At 40.1% G+C, this 22,579-nt stretch overlaps 1 protein-coding gene across 1 annotated transcript; it reads left to right on the top strand.

Annotated features, from left to right (window-relative positions):
- Positions 1-14,586: 14,586 nt before the first annotated feature.
- Positions 14,587-22,335, top strand: LOC141592385 (protoheme IX farnesyltransferase, mitochondrial). Its single transcript, XM_074413017.1, has 7 exons — positions 14,587-14,992; positions 15,985-16,114; positions 17,504-17,641; positions 17,739-17,872; positions 21,054-21,179; positions 21,489-21,592; positions 21,666-22,335. Exons 1-7 carry the CDS (start codon positions 14,709-14,711, stop codon positions 22,043-22,045), a joined length of 1,296 nt encoding a protein of 431 aa, XP_074269118.1. The 5' UTR covers positions 14,587-14,708; the 3' UTR covers positions 22,046-22,335.
- The last annotated feature ends 244 nt before the right edge of the window (positions 22,336-22,579 follow it).

The following is a 22,579-nucleotide window of genomic DNA, read 5'->3' as shown; positions in this document are numbered from 1 at the left end:
AGCCGAGTACTACACAGTTCAATGAGAAGTCTAGGTATCCGAGGATATGGGTTTGAGTGAGGAGAACTGGCGTTGAGGTTTGAGAGGGGTTGACCCCTAAGATTATGGACAAGTTACCCGTGGGAGTCCTTACTAATGTTAAGGAAGCTTATGAGAGGGCTGGGAGAGCTGAGAGGTTGGTGGAGATGGCTCAGGAGAGGTTAGGTGGTGAGAAGAGGAAGTCTGAGAGCGAGGGTGGTGGCCAATCTAATCACAAGAAAGGCAATCACAATCGATCTAAGGGATTTTCTTCGGGTCCGGGTTGATCTTGGGGCTTCCTTTGGGCGTGGCCGTGGAAGTGTGAGTAATAGTTGGGGAGTGACTGTTATAGTTGTGGTGGTGTAGGCCACAAGAGACATGAGTGCACGAGTGCACCGGATCTTTCCGGAGACCGCACGAGCTTCGCGAGCAATGACGGGCCTGGATCATGGCCAAACCGGGAGGTCGAGTTGCAGTGGAGGCAACCGCAACGGCGGTAATTCTTATCGAAACCACCAAGGAACAACAACAACAATCAAGGGTCGGGTGCTAAGCCGACCACATCGCCCAAGATCTTGTCCGGGGAGGTGGGCGGAAGACCGATGTGGCAAGTTATTCATGATGGAGAAGAAAAGCGGTGAGGAAGATGCGCACGTTATCACCGGTACATTCCTTGTTAATGGTATTCCTACCTTTGTTTTGTTTGATTCGGGGGCTTCTCGGTCGTTTGTGTCTTCAAGTCATGTTAAACAGATTGGGTTTGAGAGTATATGAGTCCGTTAGTGAGCAAGTTTTCATACCTTCGGGTGAGTACGTATCTTGTGGGAGATTGTTTAGAGATGTATCTATGATAGTGGGGCAAGTTGATCTACCCGTAGACTTGCTTTGGAGTTTTCCTTTTGACGGTTTTGAGATGATAGTCGGGATGGATTGGTTAGGAAAGTATAAAGCTAAGATAGTCTGTCATCAAAAGAAAGTGTCTTTAAGAGGCCCTAAGGGTGTTAGTGTGTCTTATCGTGGGTTTCTAGTCAAACCCAAAGTTAAGTTGATTGCAATTGTCACCTTGAAGTCTTATCTGAGGAAGGGATGTCCTTTGATCTTGTGCCATGTGAGAGATGACCGAGTAGAGAGTCCGACAGTTGATGAGATACCAGTGGTGGGAGAGTTTGCGGACGTTTTTCCGAGAGGAGATTAGGGGTTGCCACCGAAGAGGGAGATAGATTTCACCGTTGAGTTGAAGCCGGGGACGGGCCGATCTCTAAGGACCCCACCGTATGGGTCCTAAGGAGATGGAGGAGCTTAGGAAGCAGTTGGATGATTTGATAGAGAAGGGGTACATTAGACCAAGTGTATCGCCGTGGGGAGCACCGATTCTTTTCGTGAATAAGAAAGATGAGAGTTTGAGGTTATGCATAGATTACGGGGAGCCGAACCGAGTGACGATAAAACAAGTATCCTTTGCCAAGGATAGATGATCGTTTGATCAGTTGAGTGGTGCATCGATCTTTTCTAAGATTGATTTGAGGTCGGGGTACCATCGGGTGAAGATTAGAGAGGTGGACATACCAAAGACGACTTTCACGTCGAGGTATGGCCATTATGAGTATGTGGTGATGCCGTTTGGGTTGTCTAATGCGCCGGCAGTGTTTATGGATTTGATTAATAGAATCTTCAGACAGTTCTTGGACCAGTTTGTAGTGGTATTTATCGATGACATCTTAGTCTACTCTAAGACTAAGGAGGAGCATGAGGAGCATCTGAGGATCGTGTTGCAGACTTTAAGGGATCATGAATTGTATGCTAAGCTGTCCAAGTGTGAGTTCTGGTTAGAGAAAGTTGCTTTTCTGGGGCATGTGATCTCTAAGGAGGGAGTAGCTGTGGATCCGACGAAGATTGAGGCAGTGACAAAGTGGGAAGCACCTAAGAATGTTCTTGAGGTTAGGAGTTTCTTGGGTTTAGCCGGATACTACGAGACGGTTCGTGAAAGATTTCTCCAAGATAGCTAGACCTATGACGGCGTTGATGAGGAAAGAGAACAGGTTTCGTTGGGATGAGAGTTGTGAGACGGCGTTCCAAACATTAAAGGAGCGTTTGACCCACGGCTCCTGTCTTAGCATTACTGAAGGGAGCGAGAACTTTGAGGTTTATACAGATGCCTCAAAGAATGGGCTGGGATGTGTGTTGATGCAGAATGGTAAAGTGATTGCCTATGCTTCTAGGCAATTGAAGCCTTATGAGGAGAACTACCCCACTCATGATCTGGAGTTGGGTGCAGTGGTGTTTGCTCTCAAGATTTGGAGACATTACCTTTATGGAGCAATCTTTAAGGTATTTTCTGATCACAAGAGTCTCAAGTACATCTTCACGCAGGAGGAGTTGAACATGAGACAGAGGAGGTGGATGGAGCTGATTGGCGATTATGACATGGAAATCATCTACCATGAAGGAAGGCCAATGTTGTAGCCGATGCTTTGAGTAGGAAGAGTGTACATTCTCGTGTACGCTCTATCTTTGATGAGGTGAGAGATGAGGTAGCGAGCTTTGGGATACATATGATGCAGAAAGGAGATGTCATGGGTGATATGACAGTACAGCTTGAGTTGTATGAAGACATTCGAGGTAAGCAGGCTTTGGATCCTAAGATAGTTGAGTGGAGAGCTGGAGTAGAGAAAGGGACAGTGTCCCGCTTTTCTATTCATACAGATGGTAGTTTGAGGTTTGATGGTAGGTGGTGTGTTCCTAATGATAAGGAGTTGAAAAAGACTATCATGACAGAGGCGCATTGCACACCATATTCGATTCATCCAGTGGAGACAAGCTATACAAGGATTTGAAGAAAACGTTTTGGTGGCATGGGATGAAGAAAGAGACAGTTGAGTTTGTGTCCCGTTGTTTGACATGCCAGAGAGTTAAAGGGGAACAATGACGACCACAAGGTAAGATTCGGTCTTTAGAGGTACCTGAGTGGAAGTGGGAATCCATTTCCATGGACTTCATTGTGGGTTTACCAAAGAGTCAACAAGGTAACAACATGATTTGGGTAATAGTGGATCGACTGACCAAGTCAGCTCACTTTGTTCCAATGAAAGATACATGGACTAAGGCACAATTGGCTATGGCCTATCGAAAGAACGTGCTTAAGTTACATGGAGTCCCTAAGGACATAGTGTCCGACAGAGATGCGAGGTTTATATCGAGGTTTTGGAAGGAGTTGCGGGGAATCATTGGGAACAACTTTGAAGATGAGTACAAACATTTCATCCCGCGAGACAGGGCAGATCGAGAGAACAATCAAGACTCTTGAGGATATGTTGCGAGCTTGTGTGATGGATTTTGGTGGTAGGCCGGGAGCAGAGGTTGGACTTGATAGAATTTTCTTACAATAACAACTATCACACTAGTATTGGTATGGCACCGTTTGAGGCTTTGTATGGGAGAAGATGTAGGAGTCCAATCTGTTGGGACGATAGTGCTGAGGCAATGGTTTTGGGACCAGAGATGGTGCATGAGATGGTGGAACAGATTAAGATGATCAGGGAAAGGATAAGAGCGACTCGGGATCGACAAAAGAGTTATGCGGATCTACATTCTTAGGGATATAGAGTTTCAGGTTGGGGATAAGGTTCTTCTGAAAGTGTCTCCTATGCGTGGGGTTATGAGATTTGGGAAGAAAGGTAAGTTGAGTCAGAAATTCATCGGTCCTTATGAGATCTTAGAGCGAGTGGGAAAGGTTGTTTATCGTCTGGCTTTACCTGCTGTGTTAGAGAGAGTACATAATGTGTTTCACGTATCGCAGCTGCGGAAGTATGTAAGTGACCCGTCACATGTGTTAGAGGCGGAGAGCTTAGAGCTAGATGAGTCCTTATCATATCTTGAGGTGCCTAAGCAGATACTAGACCGAAAGGTTAGAAAGACTAGGAGGGGTGAGACAGTTTTGCTTAAGATCCTTTGGTCTAACCACGAGACCGAGGAAGCTACATGGGAGCCAGAGGAGGCTATGAAAGAGCGTTACCCTTTCCTTTTTGATCAGGTATGTATGGTTACGGGGACGTAACCTTGTTTCTTTTAGGGGGGTAGGAGATGATCGCGAATAGTTTTTAAGAGTTTTATACCCCTTTTATATGTTGTGTCGGTATGTTTGTCGGGATGAGTTGGGTTAGTATCATGTTTTATGTTGAATTTTGTTTGATTGTTGAGTCGGGAATGTTGTGGGAGTACCTTTGTTTAGTAGTGGTTTGAACTTCGGGGACGAAGTTCCTTTTAAGGAGGGAAGACTGTAATACTCCGTATTTATAAGTCTTGGGGTACTCTATCGAGTAGGCCTTACTCTGTCGAGTAAGGGTAAGTTGCGTTTTGGAAAAGTTTCTGACCTGTTGGGTACTCGATCGAGTAGCTGGGGTACTCGATCGAGTAGGGGGGTACTCGATCGAGTATCCTTGGGTACTCTCTCCTGAAAAACCCATACCTCCTGAACCCCTGATCTCCTCCATGATCGGGAACCGAACCCATGGAGCCAAATGGAAAACCATTCCCTTGGCAGGGTCGTCATCGGGAACCGTCACCATTCTCGACGGCGATAATGATGAAGAAGATCACCTTGACCACTCCCATCAATCAGAAGAAGTGGATCAAGGGGGTCAGGAGGTTGATGTACCGGCACAACCGATGCGTGGGGTCAAACGTAAGGGAGCAGTCAATCTTCCGGACATAAATGAAGAAGCTGAGGGTGAGGAGACCAATATTGAAAAGGATGTGACTGATCTAAATGATAATAATCTTACATGCGATAGATCTGAGTCACCAGCAAAAATCGATAAAGGAAAGGGCAAGGTCTCTGACAAAGATGAAAGTCTTGGGGTTGAGGATACAGTTCCTGTGCCAAAGAAAACAAAAAGAGGAAAGTTGCAAAGGGGGCCACCACAAAAGAAAGCCAAAGTTTCGGCTGTGTTAGGGAAGGGCAAAGTCGTCTTTCTCGGACCCAACGACTAGGTCCCATTAGTCTCTAAATGGGATGTGGATACTCTCTGGGCTCAAATTGAAGCATTGGATCTCTCTCCTTCGATCTTTCGTCACTTTGAAAGATTGATTTCCAAGGATGTGCATGGGAAAATTTAATGGAAGTAAGGGAGCCTGTGTTCGTCAGTGAGGTAGTCCAATTTTATGCATCTTTACGGGTCGATAAATCCGGCACCTCTCTTACCGCCAAAGTAAATGGTAAACCCTTAACCCTAACTCAAAATAATTTTTCTGAAATTCTTAAAATCCGAAATGAAGGTTTTGACAACCTCCCAACCGAAACTTTGCCAGCCCTTAAATATGCATCCCCTTTAACTGTCGCTAAGACCGTTTACCCGAAAGCCGTCACATGTGGTCCTGTTGGAAATACCCAAATTCCTCCCCCACTTCGCTTAATTTTTAACATGTTGTGTCGGACTTTGTACCCATCCGGTGACTATATCAAATTATCCATTGCCCAACAATATCTCATATACCACCTAGCCACTCACCGACAAGTTAACCTACCTGGCCTCATGTTTCGTCGCTTTGCTGCAATGACGGCCAAACTTTATGACCCCAAAGATACTAGCATTATCCGTTTACCATATTGTATGTGGGTGTCAATGGTTTTGAAGGCTAAGGGTTTGTTGCTCTCAACTAGTGTGGGGTGTCTCAACTATTTTGACACAATGAGTGATGGTCAGTTTGGGAAAATGCTGATTAGGATCGGTGACGATAAGTTGCACCCGGTGAAGTCTCGTGGTAAAGGTCGTGAGTCGGTTTCTTCTAGTAAGGGCTCGGGTCCTAACATGTCAGCCGTTCTTAAGGCCGTGCAAGATTTGAATGATTGGATTAAAGCTGATTTGGAAAAGAAGGATGTTGCTATAAGTCGCCTTGAGAAGGCGGTGGATGGGCTCAAAGGGGAAGTAGATATCATCTCTACTCTCCTTCAAGCTAAGGATGATGGAAATTCCGAGGGAAATTCCGATGGTGACCAAGTCTCCTCATCCTAGACCCAAACCATTTCTATAATCAAGCTCTTTTGCCGTTTTGTTTACACCCCCTACCCTTAAAATCTCATTTACATTTGGTGGTGTATTGTTAAACTTGATTAGCCGTGGTGAACATCGTTTGAAGTATGTGTAAACTCTGATTTGTGTTAACTTTGTTATCTTTTCACGACTATGCTTATCTTTATGTGTTTTCTAACGTGTGTTTGCCCTTGATTCCACGATAGCATCGTTGCCCTTTTGATGATGTCAAGAGGGGGAAAAGGTAAAACTTATGCTCTTGTCTTCTAGAGTAATCTGATTAACCCTTGCCTATGCACTAATCTTCTCGATTAATCCTTGATATGTGGTTTATTATCAATGTTTAGTCTATCTTGATTTAGGTCCTTTGCTTTTATTTGGTTAACATACTTTTATTTACATGTTCTTGGTGATATTTGACTAAACACGAAAGGGGGAATATTAGCTTTGATAGACATTCGTTTTTTTTTTGGCTTGTCATTATCAAAGGGGGAATTTGTTGAGTTCTCCTAATTGATGATGACATACCCATTTAACTTGTGCCTTCTTAGTTTACTATTTCAGGATTAATCGATCAAATTGCAAGTCTTAATCAATCATGGATCGTCAATCGTTTACTACCCAAGATATAGAGTCGTTTTGTCAACCTGTGTAAAGATGAAAGGGTAGAATACATGTAATGCTAACGGTCAGGCATACCGTTACTTATCACGAGTAATAGTATGCTTGACTATCACGTTTGACCCGTTACACTTGAAGCAAATCTTTCATTTTAAATATTTCACTTTTATCAAATGGGCTCTCATGCATCAGATTTCAAAACTTGAAATATTGGAAGGGTGGTCTTTAAAAAGAGTTTGTAAATAGTACTTCAAAAGATTTTCTCTTTTATGCTACAACCTTTGTTTGTCTTTTATGAAACTTTGTTTGGTTTTTTCTTCTATTAACAAGAGTTGTCTTCTTGTTAATGTCCTCTCCACTTTATTTATGAAAACACAAAGGTTCTTTAAGGATACTTACAAACTCTCTTTTCTCCTTTATGTTTCTTAGAAAGAAGTCCTTTTTGGTGCTAGTTTGGGAAGGTCAACACTTTTGTCTCATGACCAAAAGTCTTGACTAAAAAACCTAGCATGCATCCATTCGTTTTTTCCTCTATAAAAGGAGCACCACCCTTCACTTTGAAAGCAAGACTTTTATCTGAGAAAACTAAGTATTTTGCAAAATCAGTTTTAAGAACTCAAAGCTTTTCATTTGCAAAAATTTTCGAAGTCTTCAAGTGTGTCAGTCCAAATCACTGTTACTTCATAGTATTGTACTCTCTCATCTAGAAACGTTTGTAACAATAAGTGGTCCTTCTCAATTCTTTTCAAGAATCAGTTTAAGGAAACTTGGTTTGTAAACATTCTAGTTAGAGTGTAGAGTTCATAGACGGATTAGTCTTAGAACTTGTGTCGCAACCGGAGTAGGTTGTTGGTCCTTTTGTTGTAAGTGTCTTAAGTAGTCGGAGTAGATTACTTCACTTATCAATAAAATAAGATTGGACGTAGGCCTTTAGAGTGTCGACCGAACCAATTCAAAATCGTTGTGTTGATTTTTCTTCGCTTTTAATTCCGCTGCAATTTACTTACTCTTTCTTCTTTTACGATTTTGTGAGTAACAGTCCTGAATACTGTCACTCCTGGTCTTCTGTTTTTACTTCATAAACTAAGACCATCGGGTAACAGTCAGAACAAATGTCACTTCCAAACTTCACTTATCTCCTCGAGCTTCCGTGACACACATTTAATCATTCAATTTAATTGATGTATCCACTTGTTCTTCACATTGTTCATCAACTTATCTTTAAACAATAAAGATTTAAGTTGAAATTTTAAAATAGTACCTAATTCACCACCTCCCCCTCTTAGGTACTTAGAATCCTAAACTCTTCACTTTCCAAAAGGAGAATTTCATTTCCATCAGTCACGGGTGATAGTGGGTTTGTCGCACTCCCCCAATCAAACAATTAACTCAACTAATGTAGTAGGGTAGTCGAGGTCGAATCACAAGGAGATCAAGTTTGAGTACTAGTTTTGTCTTAAATTATGAGTTAGCTACGTGAATCATGAAATTGGTAGATATTAAACTAATTAACTAAATTAATAACTAACTAAGGCAACTAAAGTAAGAAAGCAAGTAATAGAAATAATAATGGTCTAAACAATAAAGAAAGGACTAGGATCCGATTTTCTCCACCAACATGATCATTTACTATAATAAATCCCTCAATTAGTTGTCAAGGAGATGTCTTAAGGGGAAACGCCTCTAATTCGCCTACTAACTCCCTCTCTGGCTCATAATAGGACACTAGTCACCCCAACCTACCTCCCTCTCGGGTTCGTAAGTCGAACTCCCTAATTCAATACCAAAATATCCGAGTATTGATCAAGGTTATTAAACCCGCGTTGGTTCCAAGTCATCTCACTCCCTCTCTCGAGGGGCGATTTCAAACTCAAGATTGAAGGCACCCTCCTTCGGTTCTCCCTCCCGGGTTCAACCTAGGTCGACAACTAGTCTAAATGAGGCGGTCTAACTCCCAACCTAATTGGTTCTCACCAATGGTCAAGAGTCAAAAGTCAATCACCAACAATAAATAAGACTATAATAAGTCAAATCCTCCAATCTTCCTTAACCAACACTCCAACAACTAATGAAAATGGATTTTAATCAAGTAACTTACACATGTCGGGTTAAATCGAATCCTAAAGAAAATACTAATCACTAATCCTATTTAATCCAACACAAGACACATTAAATACTACACTAAACATGAAAGTAAACATAATTTGACAATAAAGATTCCAACTTTGAACAAATCTAATGACTAATATTATTAAACTAACACTAAACATGATAAGAGGATTAAAGACTAAAACTTTAATTAATTAAAGTGACTAAACTAATTATCTAAACAACAATAAATAAATAAAAACAGTAAGAAAAGAGAAAGATGAGAAATTGATACCATATAAGAGGAAAGACTAGAAATTGCATAGATCTAAAAATGGATTACAAAAGATTAAAACTTGACAGTTGAATTAAAGGAGTCATTAAACCAATTAAACCATGAAATATGGGGAAAATATATGAGATTTGTGTTTTTATCCTAAACTACTGCCTACTGTTTTTCTATCTGATTGGTGCGGCTGTGTCTAAAGAAAAATGAGGGCTCCATGTTGTCTGTTTTTGTGAGCTTTTATACAACTCAAATAAAAGAAACTTAAAAGACCAAACCGCCCTTCACTTAAACACAACAATAAGAATGATTACGGGGGCAGTTCTGTCATTTTATTCTTCCTTCTTATAATTTCTTCAAAACCATCAGTCGTCAACAAATTAACCGAGTCAACTCAATCCAATTAAACCAATTACTTCGTAAAACCCATCAGCAAAACGGGTTTCAAGCAAGCTAGGACGCGTGGTGTTGGCTCGGTGGCTCGCCGTAGAACTGGACAAGAGTCGTGGTGGCTGTGTGGGCGGACCACGGTCAAATTGTTGGAGTTTGTAGCCTGGACTCGGGTTTGGTGCCACTTCGGTTGAATTTGTCGACCTTGGTGGTCAGATTGGTTGCAGGTCATGGTTTAACTGCTCGGAATCGATGATGAATGATGGAGTGATGGTGCTGGCGGTCCGGACTGGTGGTTTGAAGGAGGGTAGATGTCGGATTCGCCTTTCACTCGTGTTTTGGGGCTGAGAGCTGCTGCTGTTGTTGATTGAATCCATGGATGTCAAATTGCCGTCATGGTGGTTCTGGGACGCGGGCAGATGAGAAGTAGCAGATGTGAATGAGAGGAACCTGCTGGTTGAGTTGACGGAAGTGGGAAGAGCAGGTGGTTGGTCGATTAATTAGGCAGCGGAGACGGATTCGATTCAATCGAATTTGACGAATGAGCTGGTGATTTGGGGCAGCATGATTGGTTGCTTGATATGGTTTTACGAAGGAGAATTAAATGATGAAGATGGTGATGCAAGGAATCATGGAAATAGCTGACAATTTAATTTCACAGTCAACGTGACCTCAACTCCTCCATTCACTTGTCTTGTTTAATTTTCCTTGACCCGATTTCTATCTCGAACCTCGTCTTATTCTTCTCGGTACCTATAAAATCAAACTAACAAAAAGCAATGGGTTATGCTCATTCATGTACATGATTTACTTAATCATGGACATAAATGACGATTATATCCTTGTCATTTATCCACCCTCATTTTCCCATTTTGCATAATCCTCTCAAATTACAATCAAATTCCGTCAAACAACCGGGCTTCCCCACCGCCGCGCCGCCTCTCCTCCCCGCATCGACCGTATTATCAGATCCTTGCACTGGATCCCCTGCATCGGACCAGCCACATCAGAAAAACCATTTTGGCAAAAATTCAAGCTTGATACTGCCGTGCAATTTGATATCTCATCTGCAATTTCTCCTGCAAACTCCCTAAAATTAGTCAACTAGCTTAATATTTTTTGGTACATTTCCTGTCAAATGGTTTTTACTCAAGCTAAGTTGTTCCAAAAGTTGCGGTTGTCCAATTTTTGAAGGAATTTCACCAAGAAACTTTTCAATTACAATTATTTCTAAACCCTAATTTCATTAATTCAAATTAATTTTCTCTCCCTAATTTGGTATAACATAGCTAATAAAGTAAAGTAAATAAATTAGAATGATTACTTGATCGACATGAGAACTACGGTCCATGCTTTAGTAATTTGACGAATTTGGTTAATTTTGTGAGGAAGAGAATTAGAGAGTATTTGTTTTTTGTTTTTTGGGGGGGGAAGGGCAAGGTATGGAAAAATAATGGCAAAAAGTCCAAAAAAGAGTAATGTTTGTCCATGAAAGAGCAACTACGAAAGCAATACCGATTCTACGAAACTAACAATTATTTGTAATAATATAATAAATTCACTAATTAATAATTTAAACTAATAAAATGAGCTATTTAATCAATTAAGCAAGCAAAATCGAGTCGGAATAAGATATAAATGCGGGGTAAAAATTGACTAAAATACTACTCATCAATAGGTAAATTTAATCTATCTGGCTGACGGATTTCCCTGCTTGACCTACGTAGAGCTGGAACCACATCTTCAATCTCTTCAACATTTGAAAAACATCGGATGTTATAGATAATTCTTGTTCTTCCTGACTTTCAGTAGACATGGGAATATCTTGTGGCTCCCGAACTTCTCTAAGTTCAATTTTACACCCACTCTTTCTTTTAGAAAGGAAATCCCTAGTTCCCTTTCTAGGAAGAAAGCGGTCCGAGCCACAAACACTTTGTTCTCGGTTTTATTGTGGAAGTAATAGCCCTTTGTTTCTTTAGGACAACCTACAAAGAAACATTTGTGAGATTTGGGTGCAAGCTTATCAGAAATAAGATGTTTCACATAAGCTTCACAACCCCAAATCTTCAGAAAAGACAACTTTGGAACTCTTCCTCTCCATATCTCATATGGTGTCTTTTCCACAGCTTTAGACGACGTCCGGTTAAGTGTGAGAGCTCCAGTTTGAAGTGCAAAACCCCAAAAGCTAATAGGAAGATCAGCCTCACTCATCATCGATCGAACCATATCCAATAATGTTCTATTTCTCCTTTCAGATACATCATTCCATTGAGGTGTGCCAGGTGGAGTCAGTTGTGAAAGAATTCCACAACCCTTGAGATGATCATCAAACTCTTGGCTCAAGTATTCGCCACCTCAATCGGATCGAAGTGCTTTTATTGTCTTGCCAAGTTGGTTTTGACTTCATTCTGATATTCTTTGCATTTTTCAAAAGATTCAGATTTATGGCGCATCAAAAAGACATAACCATATCTACTTAGGTCGTCAGTGAATGTTATGCAGTAACCGTATCCACCCCTAGCACTAGTACCCATAGGACCACACACATCTGTATGTATGAGGCCTAAGAGATCACTAGCTCTTTCACCCCTTCCAATAAAGGGTGATTTTGTCATCTTTCCCATCAAACAAGCTTCACAGACATCATATGACTCAAAGTTAAACTGATCCAAAATTCCATCTTTATGGAGTTTTTGAATTCGTTTTGTATTGATGTGGCCTAAACGACAATGCCAAAGGTAAGTTTGATTTGTGTCTTTAGACTTGATTTTCTTATTGTCTATGTGATAGATATGTTTGTCTAAGTCAAGCACGTAGAGCCCATTAATACAAAGGTGCCTTACCAAGGACCACCCTAACATATGAAAGTGCTACCATCTCGGTTGCCCGAGGTACAATATATCAAAAATGACCAGAAAGAAACATAATTTAAGGTTTATAAATTTAGTGCGTACAATTGAAACCAAAATCCGAAAGGTATACAAAAGTGTGAAAAGAATGTGATAAACAACTGTATCAAAAGTCAGCGGAAACTAGACATGCTAAAACTAAGTGATGACTCCATCCCAGCCGTGACCCGCGAGCTATCCACTGCAACCTGCTAATCAACTGCTCACCATCCCCGAATGGATCACCACAGTTTTGTAAAACAACAACGGGGTCAGTCAACTGATTAACCAAAATAAAGAATGCAACAAAGAAAACATCCAAGCACTTCATCACACATTCCTCCAACTCCAATAACCTCCAATCATTGACTACACACTTTTAGTGTGTAGCCCTGCCAGATTACCCATCGCAATAGGTAATCCACACCGCCAGTGGGGACCGCAGCCTTACCACCTAAGACACACTCAACTCCAAGAGCGAATAACCTATGTCCATTAATGTGCACATCCCCCTTGTGACGGGAACCACAAAGGGCGAATCAAGGGCGTGACGCCATTCCCAATGATGACTCCACTAAGCCGAGGACGCACCTCAAGAACAACAAATACACCAAATAACCAAAACCAATCATCCAATATATCACAATCACAATAATAATAATAATCATGCCAATAAATCAACCATCATCATCTTATATCCAATTAATCAGACAACTGAGTAGGGAAAACCCTACCTTTTCGCAATCTGCTATAATTGCAGCCAATCATACAAATGTACAAAAGTACCACATCGTCACCTACAGCAATAAACAACAAGTACACATCATAAACCGATTTCTACCCAAAACTCCCAAATCACCCAATTAGGGTTTGCCAAAACTTAAACAAGATAGTAAAATAACAAGGGTATAAAGCTTACCAACGATTGACACGAAACTAGAAGCGAAAAGCTCAAGGAATGAAGAACCCCAGTTTGGAATTGCTTACAAAAATAGAGAATCAGTAGAACGTCGTTCTTCTTTTTGTGAAAAGTGCTTTTAGAAATAATATAAAATGATAAAAGACCGAGGAAACGATTTATATACTTCTTCACTTATTATAAACAAAACCGCGAAAATTAATCCTGTCAGACCGGGTACTCGGTCGAGTACCTGGGGTACTCGACCGAGTATTTCACTACTTGGCTGGGTGCTCTGGACAGTAACCTGACCAGGAGGCACACAGACTTACACGGTCGAGTACTACCTATTCTGCAGTAGAGATCACCTAGGTAGCACGGACACTCCTCCTAATCGGCCTTCCCGTGTCGGACACCCGTGTCGGACACGACACTCGTCGGACACACGTCAAAACGTGTCGGACACTTGTAAAGCCGTGTCTAACTTTCATCTTTTATTTGGGCACGTGTCCGACACGTGTCCATGGTATTTGGACACACCTTCAAACGGAATCAAGTTGAATTTAAGGTAAATGGCGTGAATTGTTATATGGTTTAATTTGGTGGGAAAATAAGTTGAATTGGGGCTAAATGATGTTCTTTAGACTATTAATGAGATGTCGAAATACATTGATTATAAGTTGGTTTTTTGTTTTGGAAATGAGAATGAGTCATAATTAACGTCAAGTTTTACCTTCACTTATTTAAATTTATATTCAATACTTTTTCAAAAATATAATCACACATAAATAACTATAATATATATATTTTATTAAATTTAAATGACGTGTCCCGTGTCCTAAATTTCATGGGATGCCGTGTCCCGTGTCCGTGTCGTGTCAGTGTCCGTGTCCGTGTCGGTGCTACCTAGGAGATCACCTGTCCCACTTTTATGTCCCATCTTATGTCTTATCTCCTTAAGATCATGACACATCATATTTGAAATAATAAAAATGATAATATTAAATTTAAAGTGCTAATGTGTCGGAGGAGTAATGAGAGACAAGATGAGACATAAAATAGGACATATGACCAGTTAATGTATTATACAACCGGTTGTATATACAACTTATTTAGTGTTGTGGAGCTTTGTTACAAAGTTGTCGAGCTCTATTAACAAAATTATCGAGTTATGTTACAAAGTTGTTGAGCTTAACAGAATAATAATTAAGCTCAATAAGTTCGTAAAATAGCTCAATAACTTTTAAAATAACTCAACAACTTTTGTGTGAGAAAAATTTCGATAACTTTGACGCATTTGACATAAATTTATTATACAACTAGTTGTAGGATAGTATTTGTGGACATATGACCTCCTCGGATGAAAAAGAGAGCGATATAAGGCGAGGGGAGTAGGTAGTGAATTCGGAATTGATGCGCATTTTGAAGTTGGTCTTCTGGAGTAAAACAATCATCTTGTGTGTCTACCGTCGCCGGCGGTGATTGTGACGATGTGGAGAAACTCATCAAAGCAAATCAAATTCCTTCTTTCAAAACATAATAATAATAATATTATTAATTCTTATTCTTCTTCTTCTTCTTCTTCTTCACGCTCTACCATTTTTCATTCTAGATTTCCCCCTCTTTCTCAATTATACTCATCAACTATCCCTCAACCCTCGCATCCCGTTTCCACTCTCGCCGCCGCTTCTTCTTCTTCTCTCTCCCGGGATGTCGCTGGCATCGTTTCGCATTACGGCCACTGTTATTGGGAGCTTTCCAAGGCCAGATTAAGGTACCCTTTTTCTTCTTTTCATTTTTCTTTATTTCCGCTTATGTACAATCTATCACTAATTAGTCAATTATTAGGATGATTGCTCTCTATGAGTTAGATCAATAGAATGGGGAAACCTCTTTATCAACCATAGTTACAGATCACAATATATTTTGAGTTTAGGGTTGGGGATGTCAATTATACTAGTGGGCGATATTAGGATTAGAACTACCAAAGCTGGTGATATGGTCGGTAAAAATGCACTTTTTTTTAAAGAGGATTAGTAGAGGTGGGAGACAGCCAAGTGAGGTGGTTATGAGGGATCATTTTAACAGGCTGCTGGATCCAAGTTCTAATTCACTGTGAATGCTCTTCTTAAGGAGGTACCGGGGCGTTGATTGGGTGCTTGGAGCGTGGTTTCACCAGACATTGGTCCGAGTAGGTTTATGCTTGTATTGGTCGATTTTATTTATGGTACTAAAATAAAGTATTGGTCACATGCAAATTTTGTTAGAGTACTTGACAATGATTTAGTTTATTATGAAATGTCAGTTTTAAAGTGTGGTCAGCGATTGAAGCATGATTGGTTATCCTGTTGCAAGTCAAATTATGTGGAAACAGTCGGCCTACTCAGCCTTGTGCTTAAGTTAAGGGCTTAAGGCGCTAAGCAACCTTGATCATATCAGCTTACTGCAATTCAAAAACTGTATTCTTAGCCTGCTTTATTTTTAGCTAGAAAACTGATGTCTTTGTTATTGATATAGTAAATTTCCACATAGCTAGCAATAGCCAGTGTGTGTCATGCAGGAACAATTATCTTTCAAGTCTCCATTGTTGTACTTGATTGGTAACAATTAGGCTTTTTGTGTTTTTGTTAAGAAACCTTCAAGTATCTTCAAGTCATAATTGCCTGGGCACATTGTGCTGTTTGTTATCTATTTCTTTACAAACTCAACAGATAATTTTGTTATTATCCTTGATATCGTCCTGCTTTTAACTTTTGTGCACCTCAGTATGCTAGTAGTTGCGACTTCTGGGACTGGATATGTTCTTGGCAGTGGCCAGGTCATTGATTTTGCTGGTCTCTGTTGGACTTGTGCTGGGACGATGATGGTTGCTTCATCTGCTAACTCTTTAAATCAGGTTAGTTTAATATTTCTCGAGTTTTAGAGACAGAGATGATATTTTCTGCTTTCCATCTCCTATTTGCTTATTGAGGCCATGCTCATATCTCTTGAATTTTTCAGGTCATTTGTCCTTGTTATTATTCTCTTTTAAATCCGTACATTGTGTGTATTCAGTATGCCGATTTCTGCTGTTTGTGTTTAAAAGACGTTTCACGCCACTTGTTGAAGACAAAAAGAAAGTCACGTAGGAAAATGCTGTTTTGTTTGTTTGTTTTGAGGTATTCATCTGTGTATGGATAAACAGTCCAGTTCGACATGACCGTAAATTACCGTACTTGTAACCACAGTTGTTGGTATGCTATAAATGCGGCAAATTCCGACATCATTTTAGCATTTCTTCATGGATTTGTGGCACTATGACATTTCTTGATTTTTCTATCATACATTGTTTGTTTTGGCCAAGGCTGGAGCATTCTAATCTATGGCTTCTTGAGCAGATATGAGTGTAAGACATCAGGAACCCTTTACAATTTGCTTCAATGTGCAAGTCTTTGAAACTGATCCGCTGTAGCCATTCTTTCCAGCTTGTACATACAGTTTCTCATTCTGTTGCTAAAACCTGCATCTTCTTTATCAGACTATATAAGCTTGAAAGGATAACTTCTTGTAAATTAGCCTCATCTGTAGCAAAAGGAGAGTTTTGTCCCCATTTTATCATTCATTTATTGGATAATGTGGGAAATTCAACTTTGAAATGTAATGGGTACAGATAAAGTTGAAAAGGTTAAAGGTTTCTGTTGTTTGAAGGATGAGGTGTGGCTTCATGTTGAAGATCAAAATACTACACTGGCTGACTTGTTGGAAAGTTAAGGTTCATGGGTCTGGTTGGTGGGTAAGGTGCAAACTATGTGGTTAAGCAAGACATTTTCCAACTGAGGGTGGCCTTGTAGGATATGTGCATTATTCAAATACAAACAATCAAGGAGCACTTTGATGCCAAAATTGATATGGAATCTCCATCTTAAGCTCTAAGATAATTAGAAAAAACAAAGCGTTGATCCAGAAATGAGTCAAAGCTTACTATGCTACTAACAGAACAAGAAAATGTACTGACCTTCACATAGATCAAGTACTAATACTATTGTTTAAATAGAACATTGCTCCCTATTTCAAGAAATTGGACAGACTACTAATGTTGTAGCTGCTATCAATGGTCCTTTGCCGATTTCTTATGCCCTAACGTACGCTGGAGTCCACAATTACAAAATTCATGCTACTCTTTTTAATCCAGCTATCTGCTCAGAGGTGGTGGTGGTTATCCATGATGTTGAAATGGTGTTTTGACTGGTGCCGCTTGCAGTGATGGTGATTGCAGATTCTAACATCACAATGTTTTTATCTGTAGGTTTTTGAAGTAAAAAATGACGCCTTGATGAAGAGAACAATGCAGAGGCCATTACCGTCAGGGCGTATGACTGTATCACACGCTGTCAGCTGGGCATCTTCAATGGGGATACTGGGAACTGGTTTATTAGCGTGCAAGGTGGAGAACTGGTTTAGTTATATCTGTATAAACTTGCATATTTACTCGCATGAGTAGAGAGACTAAATCTGGCAATTTTGCCGCAAGTTTTTTGCAGGCTAACGCCTTGGCGGCTGGACTAGCAGCTTCTAATCTCTTTCTCTACGCATTTATATATACTCCACTGAAGCAAATACACCCTGTAAATACATGGGTTGGAGCTGTTGTCGGTGCTATTCCACCACTTCTCGGGTATGATTTTCTGTAGTGCCTAAATATGATGTTAATGCTACCTTAGGTTGTACCATAAGCTTGAGAGTCTTTACAAATCAGACTAATCAGTCTTATTCTGATTAACTTAATTTGGATGACGTCTGATGAGAACTTTTTTTCCCGTGAGAGACAAAGAATGAATTTGTTTTTGCAACTAAATGGGGACCTAGGCCGATTTTTGGGTAACCTCAATTTCTCTCTTCGGAGCCCTTTCTTTTCTCGTCCCCCCGCCCCGACATAGCACTTCCCGTTGCAATGTGAATTGTAGGTAAAGGGGAGTTGATTTCTTGTTCCATCCGTGATTATGTCAATGAGACTCTTACTAGTTTTACTTTTGGTTTCAAAACACTAGTGTGTTTGGGACAAGGTGATGTATATCTTGGTCGAATTTTGGACTATTTATAGAGTAATGTTGCAGCGGAAATTAATTGATGTAAACAACGTTAAATTGAACGTGAAATTGCTCAGGAGTTGGAACGAATTAAGAGATAGTGATGTGCTTATCCTCAACCTCACAAGGAACAAAGTATAACACACAAACTCAAACTCGCAAGGAAGAGTCGACAATTAAACTCCCAAGCTTAATTAAAGTTCTTCGCAAAACAGAAGTAATTCTTATTACCCAAACTCGAATATAACCTCCCAAGTCCCAATAACAAGCTAACTCGTGTCCTACTTATAGCTATATGGAACGTCCTAAATAGGCTTTAGGTCGGTTCCAGGACTCTTAATAAAATATAGTTAACACCTTCCCTAAACTGATTAGGAAACACAACTTATTCTATCTAAGATTAGGAAATAAAGCTTCCCTAAACTAATTAGGAAATAAAAACACCGAACTAGGAAAGCAACTAGAACGACTTTAGGAAATCTTCCAAGCAGTGTATTTGCTTCATATTTCCATATTTCTAATGGAGCCAAAGACTCATTACTCTTTGGTTATGGATTATAATGGAATAAATCAAAATGGCTCACTAAAGTGGCTGCGCTTCTTTCTTTTGTGAAGTAGCGGTCCTTCGATGCAGTTCTCGACGCAATTTCCATCTTGGGTCATTCGGAAACAGCTTCTTTGTGTTGCTAACACAAGGGTAAGGCTGCGTACGTCTGATCCCCTTTACCCCGCAATTTGCGGGAGCCATTGAGGCACTGGGGTAATGTTGTTATAGTGTATTTGCTTCACAAACACGGTTTTGTTGATTTGCGTGCCTTGACCGCTACTTCAAGGACTCACCTATGCTTCCATCTTTTCTTTCCCGAGTTAGCTTGATCACTTGATGCAAACCTATTTTGAACCCTTCTTGAACCTAGGAAATGTCCCTACTAATTAGAACTTCATTTGCTCTTCCAAGTATGCTCCTGCATCACAAGGTGTCTGGCTAAAGTAGACAACAACGTGCTTAATTTAGCAGTGTATCAAGACTGTCATATTTATTTTTTCGGCTTCTGCCCATATATCGTACAAGAGCCATTTTCTGAAGGTCCAGGGGGCTTTTGCTTTACGTAGATCTGTAAAAACACTGATAGGTAAGAGTAGAAGTGTGGCGTAAAATTTGAAGAAATAGTCTTAGTGGTAGAGCAGTTCTCAAAATTCAAAACCTCTTAAAATGACGTAGGCATATCCTTCCAAGTAGGCTGTTTATTCCAACTTCCAAGTATTTGGCCCTTGTTATAAACATTAAGAAAAGCAAAAACAAATGAAAGAAAGTACATGTATGAAAGCTATGTTACTTTGACTCGACTACGAGTGTTGGATACGACATGGTGTTGAAGTATGGGATACAATTATTTTCCGCTACTTTTTCAATTTTTTTTAATCTAAAATAAAGGCCGAAGTGCCGTGTCATGTCGGACACTTCCTGTATCAGACATGCGGCGCGCGACCATGGTTACATGATTCGGAGTTCGCACCCCCGATTCCCGAACCAGGTTCGTCGTACCCGAACCGGGGTCGTTCGCGAACCAGGTCGCCGGAGTTCGCGACCCAGGCCGGTCAGAGCCACGAACTGTGTTGACAGAGAGAGTTAAGACCATATAGCTTCACCGGAGAAGGACTTACCACGGTGGGTTTGGTGGCTGGAGGTGAAGGGAGGGAACGCGCTTAATATTTTATTGAGTGATTGTAAAAGGTAGATGGGGAATAATTGGTAGGTAAGATTTTATTAAAATACATCTTTACTCCCTTAAAAGAGTGGGGGCGGCTGACTACTAGGTTACTTTTTAGAAGGGTGGTTTGGTCTTTTGCAACACTTACTTTTAAGACTCTTCCAAAGTGTAATATGGAGTATTTATGACAGTGTTACTTTATTTTACACAACTTCCAAAGACAGAAATATAAGACTTCCTATTTTCAATACGGTAATTCTTTGAATGTATTTAATTTAAAAAAAAAAACAAAAAGCTTAACTTGTATAAAAAAAAGTTTAGTTTTACGAATTAAATTATAGACTATTTATTTACACCTCGAACCCAGTTCAGTAGACATAGCGAATCACGAATTACGAACTCGAACTCGAACCGAATCGAACCCCGAACCATGTAACCTTGCGCGCGACTAAAGTTAAGTGTCGGAGTAGCATAGTAGAAGGATAAACACAGCCAATAGCCTCGGGCACATAAATGAATGAGTACTTTCATGGGTTCTAAACGGCAACGCAGGTCCTACTTAGGGGAAGAACCATGCATAATAGAAAATTGGATATTAAAGAGTTAAGTTTGAATGAGAAATTTGATGACAGTAATGCACTCAATTTATTATGTTTCTTTGCCCTTTTCTCATTTTCAGTTTGCTCTTCTGTAAATGCTCAATTACGTTGAAATCTTGAAGAGTGATATTTGTGAGTTTGTACAAGGTGGCTATTGGTCTATCTAAATATCCTTCTTGCTTAATTTTAATAGTTTCTTCGGGTAGTTAAGTGCGAGTTGTTTGTTTATGTCTAATACCAATATTTGGGTTATGGTCCTTGAAGCATAAAGGAAAGTTGAGAAATGCTCATGGTTCCTATGGGTGATACGTAAGTTCTAACCAGTATGATACCTATGAATATTCTGAATAACATAGGAGCTAGATAGTAGGTTATGCCATTGTGTTTGTTATTGACGTTAAAACATGCTTTTATACTGCCCTGATGTCTCTCTAACCATGCTGGCGTGTGCCTTGCAGGTGGGCTGCTGCTTCTGGAGAGGTTTCTCTTAATGGAATGGTTCTACCTGCTGCACTGTATTTTTGGCAACTTCCCCATTTTATGGCACTTGCATTCTTGTGTCGAAATGATTATGCTGCAGGAGGGTATGTAAACTGAAGCTTTTTTGAATCTTATGTCATCTTTTTATGATTGCCCATTTACTCCAGTGTCTGCCTGTAAGGCGGGGTAAAGAGGGTCAAACGAACATATCCAAACCAAAAGAGTGACTTATCTCTGGCTCCAACGAGGTTGGGTTTTGAGATAAATTTTATCTCATGTTATCATCAAAATTTTGCATCGTCAATTTATTTGCCATTGCATTTCCTTTTCAGAACTAGAGGTACATAATGATCGGCAAGTCCTTGTTTTAATCTGTTCCATACTTCCATCTCCTCCCTTTTTTGTATTTGCAGGTATAAGATGATCTCTCTTTTTGACGTTTCTGGTCGAAGGACTGCCTTAGTTGCTCTGAGAAACTGCCTATATCTTATTCCATTGGGCTACTTGGCATATGAGTGTGAGCCACTTTTGTTGTATTTTGTGGGCATGGTGTATTTTTCTAAACTTCTGATAATTTTTGCATCTTGTAGGTGGTTTGACCTCAGGATGGTTCTGTCTTGAGTCAACTTTGTTTACACTGGCAATCAGCGCAACAGCATTGTCATTCTACCATAACAGAACAACCAAGAATGCCAGAAGGATGTTCCTCGCTAGCCTTCTCTATCTCCCGGTATTTATGTCAGGACTTATGTTTCACCGTCTGTATAACAGCTGGCAGACCAGTTTGGACAGTGATCACGCCAAGGTATCTGTAGTACCATCATCAATCTTAATAGACGGTGATAGTGAGTCAAAAGGCCAAAATCTGGAAAAAGCTTCACCTGCTGGTAAAAAGTTACGCCCACCTGTTGCTTACGCTTCAGTTGCTCCTTTTCCGTTCTTGCCTGCTCCGTCTTATGCCCAACCTTAACAGGAAAATAAGTCTCTACTAAGGCAATTCCAAAAATTCTACCACCATATTCATACGTTTTTTGTATTAATAAAAATAAAGAGGATTTTAAGAAAAAACTAATATAAAAACCGACGAGGATTGTTATATTGAAACTTATTTTTACCTGGTGGTATCCTGTTGGTTTCCATCCTAACAGATTGGTTGATGGAATGTAAAATTTTGTAATGAAGATGTTCATGTTGTCATTTTTCCTACTTTGTGACTCATTTGATAAGGTAATAAATAATTAAATAGTTGTATATTTTGCATATCAATTAGTCTTGCTGAAGACGGGTCGGAGCAAGTGACGGATAATGTCACTCACAAAACGGATAGGGGGGGACAAGGTGGGGGCACCCCCATGTGCTTCCCTCTCTCCTCTATTTGGATCATTTGTGAGGGAAAATGGTATCCGTCACTCCAAAGTGACGGATACGTGCCGTCACAAATGAGATTTTGTGTTTGCATACAAATGAGATTTTGTGTTTGCATACAATTATGGCTGTTTGCAAG

The sequence above is a fragment of the Silene latifolia genome, chromosome 7 (assembly GCF_048544455.1).
Source record: "Silene latifolia isolate original U9 population chromosome 7, ASM4854445v1, whole genome shotgun sequence".
Classification (NCBI taxonomy): domain Eukaryota; kingdom Viridiplantae; phylum Streptophyta; class Magnoliopsida; order Caryophyllales; family Caryophyllaceae; genus Silene; species Silene latifolia.
Note: the sequence above shows the minus strand (reverse complement) of the source record. Positions and strands in the feature narration are given on the sequence as shown.

Coding starts and splice junctions, on each gene's coding strand:
- LOC141592385 (XM_074413017.1), top strand. CDS start 14,709: ATGTGGAGAAACTCATCAAAGCAAATCAAATTCCTTCTTTCAAAACAT. Junction 17,642..17,738: donor CTGGTTTATTAGCGTGCAAG/GTGGAGAACTGG, acceptor AGTTTTTTGCAG/GCTAACGCCTTGGCGGCTGG. Junction 17,873..21,053: donor GCTATTCCACCACTTCTCGG/GTATGATTTTCT, acceptor TGTGCCTTGCAG/GTGGGCTGCTGCTTCTGGAG.